This window comes from Mytilus edulis, chromosome 8, assembly GCF_963676685.1.
Source record: "Mytilus edulis chromosome 8, xbMytEdul2.2, whole genome shotgun sequence".
Classification (NCBI taxonomy): Eukaryota; Metazoa; Mollusca; class Bivalvia; order Mytilida; family Mytilidae; genus Mytilus; species Mytilus edulis.
This window is the reverse complement of record NC_092351.1, coordinates 23802596-23815856: the sequence shown is the minus strand read 5'-3', so window position 1 is coordinate 23815856 and position 13261 is coordinate 23802596. Positions and strand designations below refer to the sequence as shown.

Genomic DNA, 13261 nt, shown 5'->3' with positions numbered 1-13261 from the left:
CATGTTTAAACTTAAACAGATAAATTAAAACTTTTACAAAATACAAAGAATAAATTATTTTTATCCCAAATAACACTAACAAATATAAGCCAAATGACCACAACTCAAAAACTTAACTATGACCACTGAACCATGAAAATGAGGTCAAGGTCACAAGGCCAGCTAGACATGTACACCTTACAATCCTTCCTTACACCAAATAAAGTAGACCTATTGCATATAGTGTAAGAAAAACAGACCAAAACACAAAAACTTTATAATAACCACTGAATCATGAAAATGTCAGACAACACCTGCCAGTTGGACATGTACACCTTAGACCTTCCATACACCAAATATACAAGACATTGCTTATAGTATCTGAGATATGGACTTGACCATCAAAACTTAACCTTGTTCACTGATCCATGAAATGTGGTCCAGGTCAAGTGAAAACTGTCCGACGGGCTTGAGGACCTTTCAAGGTACGCACATATCAAATATAGTTATCCCATTACTCATAATAAGAGAGAACTTAACATTACAAAAAATCTTAACTTTTTTTGAGTATTCACTGAACCATGAAAATGAGGTCAAGGTCAATGGGAATGTGACAGACGGAAACTTTGTAACATAAGGCATATATATAGAAAATATGAAGCATCCAAGTCTTCCACCTTCTAAAATATAATAAAGCTTTGAAGAAGTTAGCTAACGTCTCAGCCGGATCACTATCCCTGTGTCGAGCTTTCTGCGACTTTTGTCGGCAGGCTCTACAAAAACTAACAATGTGTGGTCAATTTAAGTGTTCAGCATGCATGCACCAGCGAGACATTTTAGTCTGTACACTCTTGTAACTCTGATGTCATGAAAGAGAGGTCACATTGACAAAAACTAGGATGCAATGCTAGACAGGTATGTACATCTTACATTAATTTCATGCACCGAATGAAAGACCTATTGCTTATAATATTTGAGAAAAAAAATATCAAACCACAAAAACTAAACATTGTCGAATGATCCATGAAAATGAAGTCAATGACAGATGAAACCTGCTAGACGGGACAGGTACACCTTACAATCATTCTACACCCTATTACATGTGGAGTTCGCCTACAAATGTAAAGCTAATAGTATCTGAGATATGGACTTAACCACATATATTTAAGCTTGGTTTCTGATCCGTGAAGTCACTGAAATTAGGTCAAGTTTCAGTTGAACTATCTGACCGACATTCATATGTTGCAAAGAACCCATATACCAAATATACCAAATACATAGTATAAATGATATCCTATTACTCATTATAAGTGAGTATTGATTCCTCTTGACAGAGTTTTTTTTTCAAGCAGTCACTGAACCAAGTGAAGAAAATTATAACGGACGTGAAAAAATGTTTTTTTTCCCACTTTTTGCCTTGATTAAAAATGCTTACCCAATTCCAATTTTATGTTTGCGACTCTAGCTGTAATAAAATATTAAGCGTTTTTAAAGACTGTGTATATTGTAATTTATAAATAAATTGACTAAAATAGCAGAAAAAAATAAAGGTTCCGAGTGCTTGATTTCGAGATGTAAGGGCCCACAGGCACTTGTTTTATCCGGGAACAGTATATATCATATATACATGTTCCTGTTTCTTTCCATGGGAAGGTCGAATTAGTATCCATATAAATAGAATCGTATTTATCAAAAGTTGTCTTCCAGCGTATATATAACCTGGCATTGTTTTCATTATAAGATTATGGGTTATAGTCTGCCTTTGATAAAACATGTAGATTAATTTTCAACGAATGCAGATTTACTTATTCTTTCTACCTCCAAAATAAACAAAACAACAACATAGGTGGCAAGACAAACACTCATTGACCAGTTTAAACAAATAAAGTTTTCATCGTTGATTTATCATATCAAGTTCCAGATTATTATTATTACTATTTTGAAGCGTTCATGCAGATATTTTATAATCAGATTTAGTTAATTTTGAATTATGTATAAAACATAACTATGCCTTTTTGTAAGAATATATTGTCCTGCAATATTATAATTATTATAGCTTTTATTTGCGTTATATACAGTCAGAGACATATTGTATTATATGTCTCTGATACAGTGTCTCATGAGTCTTGAGTATTGGTCCTTTTATGACTTGTTTGGTAAATTTATCATATATAAATATGTAACACTTAATGATAAACTATAACTATTTATCTTATCTTGAGGAATGCAAAAATTCGAACTCCCGAAATGTCTAAATTCTCGGATTTTAAAAGAAGACTGTTTTTGATTTACTTCGAAATTCTGTGAAATTACATCATTATAACATAATGTAAAATTTCAAACTATAAATCATTGATTAGCGATATATATGTGGACGTTAACTTATTATAATGATGACAGATCAGACAGAACTATATATGCACAGAAGGCGATACAAGGGCGAAAGATATCAGAGGGACAGTCAAAAATAAACTGACAATGCCATGACTTAAAAAAAAAAGAAAAAAAAGACAAACAGATCAATAATAGTACACAAGACACAACATAGAAAACTAAAGACTAAACAACACGAACCCCCAAAAAACTAGGGGTGATCTCAGGTGCTCCGGAAGGGTAAGTAGATCCTGCTCTATTTACACCATGGAAAGTTCTGCTAAAGAAAACGAAAAAAAATCTCCTTCGGCCGTCATATTATTATATAAGACCAAATACCGTTGAATTTCACTCTCTATTTCATCAAACTCGAAGCTCTTGAGAGCCTGTGTCGCTCACCTATATCTTCTGTGTTTTGGAAAATCATGGAAAATAAGGTTTAAATCATATTAAATAGTATAAGTTACCCTAATAATGATTAAGGCCAAGTCTGATTTAATTTAGCCCAGTGGTAAAATTAAAAGCAAGTGATCCCATCGTAGTTTCTATGGTTACTGAAGACCCCAAATCATTATCTAAATATTAGTTTTCAAGTTGTGGCTTGGCTTTTTTTTTTTACAATCTTCCCTTAGACTTCTATAGTAAACCCCATATGTTCTATTTTTAGCCATGGACAAGGTGGTTGGATGACAGGGTCATCAGATACATTTTTCAATAAATTGAAAATTTTGGCCAAGTCGGCTATAAGTAAATTAAAGAAGATTTTTGTAAAAGATTACAAAAATTCACGAAAAATTGACCTTAAAGGGCACTAACTCTAAGGGGCCCAATGACAATTTTGGTTTGACTATAAGATAATAACCAAACTCTGCAAAATTTCCTAAAAATTACCAATATACGGTAAACCCCAAAACGGAATGCGCCAGTTGAGCTAAAAAAAAAAAAGGCAGTTATGGATAGAGTGAAAAATAAATAGTCAGGACAGAGATTACAACTAAAAAAATGCAATTTCAGAGGAGAAGACGGACGATACTGGGTCATGAATAACCACAATCAACTAACTCAATATTTTGCCATCACCGGCTTCGGTGCGCATACGGACCAACCCCCCCCCCCCCCCCCCCCCCCCCATAATCATTTCTATTTAGTTCAGCTTTGTCACCGATGCTTTAAAAGCATTGACTGACGGTGCTGATACAACCCCAGGAGGGAGACTCGGAGTGTTTTAATGTTTGATGGTTCGTGGAAAGAAGCTGATGGAATTTGTTTGTTTGTTTGTTTTGAAACTACTATAACACAATATTTATACATGTTATAGCAGAGACATATAAAACATGTATTATATGTCTCTGGTTATAGTAGTCTCAGGTTGGTTTTATTATTTTATTTTTTTCTATTTTTGATCTTGTCTTTTGTATAATTTAATTCATGTACCGCCTTAATAGTTGTGTGTTGAAATTATATGTTTTCATCTCTGTACATTGTTAATTGGTTTTAAGGAATAAATTATTTACTACAATTTCTGGTCACCCCAAATTCCAGCAAATGGTATACGTCACATGGATACATTAATGATAAGTGTCAGATTTTGTTATACATATTTTATTTAGTATTGTAACGTTATAAGTAGTATTATATAATTATCTAATTACTACTAAATTGCAACACGAACAAGATACATGTAGTTTGTACATGCATTATACCATGGAAGTATATATAATATAATACTTACATGATTATACCTACTGAAATTATAAAACATGTAAAAAGAACAAAACAAATTGGACTCGGTGTCCTTTGAATAAAAAAAATCCGGATTGCATTGATAAACGATCATAATCCAAAACCCTCAGGCTACATGACAAAAAATAAATTATTTAAAAGTCTTTAATACATGTAAGTTGTTTTTATTGGCTTGAGTACAATGCCTAGAACTTAATTGTCACTTTACAATTATTTCCATGGATTTATATACATAATTAACAAGTTGGAACTTAGTTTTTACGTGAGATCCTCGTGTTTAGGACTGGAATTACTGAACGTTTTAGGGCAAAGACTTCCCTTTTTTGTGGAAGACATGCAAGTAGAACAGTTACTTTTGATTTCGTTTCTTATAGTAGGATATGCTGATTATAGTGATGCTCTACAGTAAGTCTGATTAATTAATTAATTAATTAATTGATTGATATTTTATTCGTTAAATGGAATGATAAGTAGTTACCCAGACGAGTTAGTTGTTTACAAATGAAAATATTCCCAATGTTTAAGACTTACAGCTTTCGAGGGGTTCTTCGGATATCGGAGGCATTTACCATGTACAGTACATGCATACATTGTTTAAGAAAGATGTGTCCAATGAAATATATTTCTAAAATGGTGCATAATTATCATATATACACATATCAGGCATTTGTCTTAATTTAGGCATTTTATTACGCCTAACCTTGAGGGACATGATGTAAAAGGATTAAAAAATCGGGTTGTTTTGGAAAACTGTAATTTAAAGACAAAATCCATCATAATGTCTATTCTGGTTCTGATGTTTCTTTAAAAAAAAGAATAGGTAAGGCTTTGCTCATTGTTGAAGGTCGTACGGTGACCTATAGTTGTTAATGTCTGTGTCATGTTGGTCTCTTGTGGACAGTTGTCTCATGGGCAATCATACCAAATATTCTTTATTATAGTTTACTCAAATGGTGTCTTCTATTGTCAGCAAACATAGCTCGGACATAGGTCATGAATGATTGGATTTGTAGGTTTTACTTCTACTAGTTTGGCTTCTGATGGTTAGTGGAACCTTGGCGGACAAAAACAAATCATTGACATATAACTAAAAAAAACTTGCAAATAGTTATCAAAGGTACCAGGATTATAATTAGTACGCCAGACGCGCGTTTCGTCTACATTAGACTCATCAGTGACGCTTATATCAAAATATTTATAAAGCCAAACAAGTACAAAGTTGATAAAAACGGACAATCCAAACGATAGAGTTAAGTTAAGTTTATTCTTCAAATGCCAGCTGGAAAAGTTGGATAGAAAGGTAAAATACCCCCCCCCCCAAAAAAAAAAACGGACTCGAAAATTCGAAACGAAAAGATATTCTATCTGTAATTTGTTCTATTACTCATAAATGACCTGCTAGACTGCGTCACATTGGATGCCTACTTATTTGCCGATGACACGCAAATCTTCAGCATTATTGAAGACAAAACAGACCAAGATATACTGCAAAATGACATAAAACAACTTGAAAAGAAGAGGAATTACACATTGCCCCTGAAATTCCACACAGACAAATAAAAAAAAACATATAAATATAAGTAGGACGTAACCTGTGAAAAAAACACGTATTCGAAAATTGGAACAAATCTAATTCAATCTTTGCGGCATTAACTGATTAAAAAGAACATTTAAAAAATTTAAAGCTGAAATCCTTAAAAATTTACACTGTATAAAACATTAGGGAGAACACATTACACTGTATAAAACATTAGGGAGAACACATTACACTGTATAAAACATAAATTTGACAGTTATAGGAAATAAATCCTACATTTCTTTGCAGTAAAACGTTTCAAGGTAATAAAGATATATATATCTCGGGTGTTTCAAAGCACCGTTATTACTTTTTGTTTTGTGTTTCTATAGAATATTTTGTAAACTTTAAGTTACATGGCTACTGAAGCTTGTACATACCAGGTAAAAAAGAGGTGAACATTTTATTGTTTTTTTTTTTATGTTACATCACTGTCCCATGCAGGTTATGTGAGGGTTGGGATCCCGCTAACATGTTTAAACCCGCCACATTCTGTATGTGACATTAAGTGTGCCTGTCCCAAGTCAGTAGCCAGCACAGTGGGTTTTTTTTGCTGTGTTATATATTTTTTTGTGTTTATTTTTTAGTACATTAATAACGCCTTTAGTTTTCTTGTTTGAATTGTTTAACATTTGTAATTTCGGAGCCTTTTGTAGCTGTCTTTTCGGTATTTGATTTGCTCATTGTCGAAGGCCGTACGGTGACCTATACAGCTGTTAACTTCTGTGTCATTTGGTCTTTTGTGGAGAGTCTTCATACCACAGCTTTTTTATGGTTACCATTTGCTTATATGCCATGAAATGTTATTGGAAATTTTATCTTAAGTACTGGACAAGATTAAACTTTACTCATGCCAATTATTTCATTGTTTGAAACAAAGATCAAAATTCTGTACAAACTTTTGAAAAGTGTAAATTTAAAAAAAGACTTGTAGGAGAAAACAAATGGTGGTATTACACCTTTTAGACCAAGGTGAGCGACACAGGCTCCTGTTTATTGCTATAATCTACATAATGCAAAAATGTGCCAACACCTGTTAACTTGTCTTAAGCCGAAGAAATTTTTGTATGTCCATAATATTATTCAAATATGTTTTATAATTCATTTTTTTAAAGGTTTTTGTCAAACCTGCGACTTTTGTCGCAGAAAGCTCGACATAGGGATAGTGATCCGGCGGCGACAGCTATGGTGGCGATAGCGCTAGCTAACTTCCTTTAAAAAAGCTTCAAATTTTAGAAGGTAGAAGACCTGGATGCTTCATACTTTGTATATATGTTCCAGACCGTATGAGTATTTGGACCGTACGCGTACGGTCTGGACCGTATGCGTATAATTTCAAAATACGCATACGGTCGGACCGTACGCGTACGGTCTGACTAATATTAAGAAGTTGGTCAGGTTTATCAGATACAAATGTATATAACATATCAACATAGCTTACATCTCAAATTAATGTAAAAAGTTCAATAGTAATTGAAATAAAACAAAATAATGTTATCTAACTATTTTTTAAAATCACGTTTATTTAATCTGTTAATCTCCTGTATTTAGCATGTCAGTAATTCATATATTGAAGCCAAGTATGCTAATTAAAATTGAAGTTATCGGAAGTAAACTTAGAGTGGGAGGACAATCGTTTTAGAATATTAAGGAACTATACAAAAAAAATGCAAAGCAACGTGCATGTCAGAACAAATTATGTTATTGTAAAAAAAATATGACGTTCTTCAGTCAGTGTCACCTTGAGTACCAAAATAGGAATCACGGATATAAAAATAAACACATATTTAATTTCAATTGTTCGCTTAATCATTATTTTCATCCATATACATGTAATAAAATCAATTTGTAAAACTAAAAATAATGATTTTGATAAATATTTGTTTAAATTTAACCAATATGATCCCAAAACATCAGCTGGACCGTACGCGTATACTCATACGGTCCGACCGTACGCGTATGGTCGGACCGTACGAGTATACGTATACGGTCCGGACCGTACGCGTACGGTCCAAATACTCATATGGTCTGGAACATATATATATGCCTTATGTTACGAAGTTTCCGTCTGTCACATTTCTATTGATCTTGACCTCATTTTCATGGTTCAGTGACTACTTTAAACAAAGTTAAGATTTTTTATTATGTTAATTTCTCTTATTATGAGTAATAGCTAGGATAACTGTGTTTGATATCTGCGTATCTTGCAAGGTATTCATGCCGGCTAGATAGTTTTCACTTGACCTGAACCTCATTTCAAGGATCAGTGAACAAGGTTAAGTTTTGGAGATCAAATCCATATACAAGATATTGTAAGCAGTATGTCTTGTATATTGGGTTTATGGAAAGACTGTAATGTGTTCATGTCCAACTGACAGGTGTCATCTGACCTTGACCTCATTTTCATGGTTCAGTGGTTGGCCTGTTTTTCTTATACTGTTTGCAATAGGTCTACTATATTTGGTGTATGGAAAAATTGTAAGGTGTAAATGTCTAGCTGGCAGGCGTCATCTGCCCTTGACATTTTATGGTTCAGTGGTCAAAGTTAAGTTTTTAGTTGTCGTATTTTTTTTATTATACTATATGCAATAGGTCTATTTGATGTATGGAAATATTTTATGACGAATATGTCTGCCTGACATGGTTCATCTGACCTGGACCTCATTTTCATGGTTTATTGGTCAATGTTTAGTTTTCTTGGTTAAGTATATTTCTGAGATCTATAAGCAATAGGTCAACTTTATTTAGTGTATTGAATGATTATGTGGTGCACATGTATTTCTTGTTTGGTTTATATGACCTGAAGCTCATTTTCTTTGATCATGTTAAGTTTATGTGATAGTTGTAGAAAAGCTTCATATTTAGTACTATAAACATAATATCAATCATTACTAAAGAAGGCGAGACATTTCAGCGTGTGCACTCTTGTTTAATGATTTGTAAATACAGTAGTTTTATTTTAAATTTATTCCGTAATAATTCAATTTATACTTTCATAGATATAGGAAGATGTGTTGTGAGTGCCAACGAGACAACTCTCAATCCAAATAACAATTTATAAAAGTAAACCATTATAGGTCAATGTACGGCCTTCAACACGGAGCCTTGGTTCACACCGAACAACAAGCTATAAAGGGCCCCAAAATTACTAGTGTCAACTAACCATTGAAACGGGAAAACCAACGGTCTATTCTAGATAAAAAACGAGAAACGAGAATTGTATATTGTATAATATTATCATAAGGTCTTTTATCAAAAAATTATAGTTTACTTACTATATTAACAAGGGTTTACTTTTTATATTTATTTACTTAAATCTGAGACTACTATAACACTATAACACATGTGTTATAGTAGTCTCAGCTTAAATCATTTAAAAAGTAATTGCTTAAAAAACAAATTACAGCTATTGTACTTTGTAAGTGTTAAGTAAAAATGTAATTGCAAAAAGTAATCTTAAAAGCCAATTTAAGGGTTTTCTAAATCCTACCAATTATCTATTTGTTAAATATCAAAGATCAGTATGAATTATACAAAGCTGGTTAGTATCTATAGAAAGGAGCGAAAAAATAGTATTTATAAAATATGAAGTAAGAATTTAGGTTTGAACATTGTTTAGAAAATTGTTATAATTCACACTTATTAACTAAATTGCGAAGTGGCACACTTAGGCTGAACATAGAAACAGAAAGGTATGTGCAGTACGTGTGTTGGTAACGAATACCACTTTTTATTAGTATGCCCTGGCTATAGATCAATTAGGTCTAAAATTTTGCCAAAAATCTAATTATTCTTGGCCAAAACATTACTATAAATTACAGTATTCATTTAAACTGATAACGGCTGTTTTACATATTAAGAAATTGTGTAATTACTACCGATGACAAAATATCCGTGGCAAGTCAGCACACGGCTGAATATTGTGGGCTTTTGCTTATTGGAATGTCTAAACATTTCGAATTGTTCTTAATAACTTGCATTTCCACAATATTTGTTGCGTGATATTTGGTTATATTCAGACATCTTTCATTGCGTAGTTACATGATTTGCATATGAGTAAAAAATAAAAACAACACTAAATATTTAGTAAGAACACGAACTGTTCTGCCAATAATTTACTGTAAATTCAATCGATTAAATTATCATACAAAACTAATAACAAAACAATGGAATTCATTAATAATAGTGTCTACATAATTCATTAATCACGTTTTCACTGACCTAGATACAAATACGTACACAAATGTATGATACACATGCCAAAGTTGTCTATTATAACAAACATAATTTATTAAATCTATGAAGCAAATTCGATATTACATTCATTGCAAAAAGTAAATAAATATGTAGCATAATATTAAAACAAATGTAGGTGTCATGCAGCACTATTTGCAAACCTTTAAACATGCAATACCATTTTAATATATATGTACCAAAATTAAAGTAATGTGACAAAAATGCAGTTTAGGCATCAGACAATATTTGTAATTTATCGTTGAATTGTTATCCATAGTAAATTACCCGTTTGAACAATGCGTTAACGAATAATACATATAAAATCAGTCTTTTATCCTTGGTTGTTATGAGACGCGTTAATTGTTGCTAGGGTGCTCTCTTCGAGGTCCGCACTCTTGGTATATAAAGACACCGATTCATTGCAAGTCGCTCACCGACCGTGCGAGGGCTGTATAGCCAGTCAAGGTCGTTAAACACTTCCATTTGTCAAGTCGCTCATTTGTTATTTGGCCGTTGATGAGGCTTGTTTAGGGGGGGTATCAATATCCCATATCCTATTAAGTTTTTATCCCAATATCCCGTATCCCTATAATGTTTACCCCTAATATCCCAATAAATAATTTTAACAAATATCCCATATCCCTTAAAGTATTTTGAAATATCCCAAAAAGTCATTATGAATTCATTCCCAAGCCCATTTTTTTCCTCATCATCACAACGTCAACAATTTTGACTGGGAAAACAAACTGTGTTCATGGTGTTAAAGGAAATTTACAGTGCATACTTCCTGTGTTAAATAAGAATATATGTGTCCAAAAGATGAAGTGTTCCATCTTAGAGCCTAGTATAACAATATCTTTTTATGTGATCTTAAACGACAAATTTAGTGTAAGGGGTCTAATTTCAGACTTTTTTTTTTAATTGTTCAAACCGTGATGCTTATGACTGTAAAATTTCATTTTGATAGCATTCTTCTTTCATTGATAAGAAACTTCATCCTACACGTTAACCTATGTTGGAAAGAACAGAAGGACTCAAACCTGTCTCTTGTCCGAGATTGCTCTGACATCCAACGGCTGTTTTGCCAGACAAGCTGAGACTGTGGAACGTCAGAGCACGTCCATATCAAAAAGTGGATATTTAGCATGCAAGTTTAATAACTCAAAATAAACACAAGAAAGCTTTCTGCTAATGTACCTACATTACACTTAACTGTTGCAATATTTTTACAGCAGGCAAAATTTGCACAGGTCAGCCCTTGTTTTGCAAAGAAATAACACAACATTTGACTCTGTGATCTTGAACTTTATGAATTACATAGATCCCAATATTTTTGTTACTTTTTTTTTAATTTCCTTCCTCACAACACCAGTAATAGAAAGAACATATATTAATTTACATTGATTATTTAGTAATTATTCGTTATTAACATAGTTTATATCGCGAAATATCTACTTTTTGATATGGGACGTGCTCTGACGTCCCTCGGCCCCGGCTTGTCTGGCAAAACAGCCGTTGCACATCAGAGCAATCTGTGAAACGTGGAGACCTCTGAAGATTTGTCCAGAAAAAATAACCATAGCCCCCACCCAGAAAATCAAATGGTTGCTGCCTAAACTCATCAGATGGATACATTTTGTACATCTCACAAAAATCTATGATTATTTCAAGAAAATTATCAATGCATATGAGCATATACTATAAAAAAGATGTGATATGATTGCCAATGAGACAACTCTTCACAAGAGACCATGTGACACAGAAATTAACAACTATAGGTCACCGTACGACCTTCAACAATAAGTAAAGCTCATACCGCATAGTTAGCTATAAAAGGTTCTGAAATGACAAATGTAGAACAATTCAAACGAGAAAACTAACGGCCTAATTTATGTATAAAAAAATGAACAAAAAAAAAATATGTAACACAGCAACAAACGACAACCACTGAATTAAAGACTTCTGACTTTGGACAGGCACATACATACAGAATGTGGCGAGGTTAAACATGTTAGCGGGATCCCAACCCTCCCCTTAACCTGGGACAGTGGTGTAACAGTACAACATAAGAACGAACTATACAAATCAGTTGAAAAAGGCTTAACTCATCAGATGGATACAAATAGAAATACATCTAACAAAAACAGAGAGTGGACGTGACCGAGTACTTGTACATCCCATCAACAAAAAGACACTAAGTACAGATCTGAGAGTACTCGCAGTTACTGACAGCTAGTTCAAAGCCAATTACAACTAATAAAAAGTAATGCATCTGAGACTAAATTATCAATCATTATTCATCCAGCATCCAATGGCACGGTAAACAACATCTCCGTAAAAATGAGGATGTGCTATCCCGTTTGAAATAAGTTTTCTACAGGTAGAACCAAACTTCAAAACCAAATCTAGAATTTAGTAAATATTTTAAGTGATTTGTGGTAACGAAATCCATGACTAAATAATTTACCAGGAATACATAGATTTCGTTCATTAAAATCCAAAACGTTACAACAGACTAGGGCATAGCGGAGGAGTTGTGATATACAAACACCATAAGATAGTGCCAAAGGAACATCACCATCCAAAAAAGGAAAATTAACAATAAGGAACGAAGTATGGAAAGCAAAACAAATACTTTTAATATTATCAGTACATATGAGCATATAAATATCGAAAATAGATCAATACTTTTCACTTGGGTTAGGATAATTTTAAAATAAAACAACAATAAACTCAAATAAATCAACAAAGCACTAAAATGACCTTTAATATAAAACTTTTTTGGGCAATTTTATCAAGTGAGATGTAAATATTTCTGTACTGAACTTTTAAATTCCACTTATTTCTTTTCATGTTAAAAATTCAATATCCTTATAAATGCATCAATATCCCATATCCCATTTACTTTAAGGACAAATATCCCATATCCCTAAAATTAAAATGGCAAATATCCCGTATCCCAATATACCCTATACAAGCCTCGTTGATGGTTAAACATCGGGAAGAAAATACCAGCAAATCAAGTAGTTTAAAAGGAAAGTTTGTAAACCTAGTTTGAGTTGAAAGCTTGCGGTTTTGAAGCGAGCGGTTTTTGAAGTCTTTACGATTGTTGCAAGCTACCGGGTTGTTCCGATACTGTAATTTCCCTCGGGAATGGTCGCAGTCCCTCGAACAGGTGGTTTGTAAAAGTCTGGTGACTTTGGTGCTTCGGAGACTAAGTGGTACAATTATTGCAAGCTACCGCGTTGTTCCGAAACTGTAATTTCTCTCGGGAATGGTCGCAGTCCCTCGAACAGATAGCTTGAAATAATCTGGTGACTTAGGTGCTCCGGAGACTAGGTGCTTCAAAACTAG

General features: G+C 33.1%; 1 protein-coding gene across 1 annotated transcript in view; it reads left to right on the top strand.

The window, feature by feature from the left end:
• The first annotated feature begins 4299 nt into the window (after positions 1 to 4299).
• The window catches only part of LOC139485131 (uncharacterized), a 93949-nt gene continuing 84987 nt past the window's right edge, over positions 4300 to 13261 (top strand). Inside the window, exon 1 of the mRNA XM_071269282.1 lies at positions 4300 to 4500. Within this exon, the coding sequence (XP_071125383.1) occupies positions 4430 to 4500 (71 nt within the window). The 5' untranslated portion in view covers positions 4300 to 4429. The remainder of the gene's footprint in view (positions 4501 to 13261) is intronic.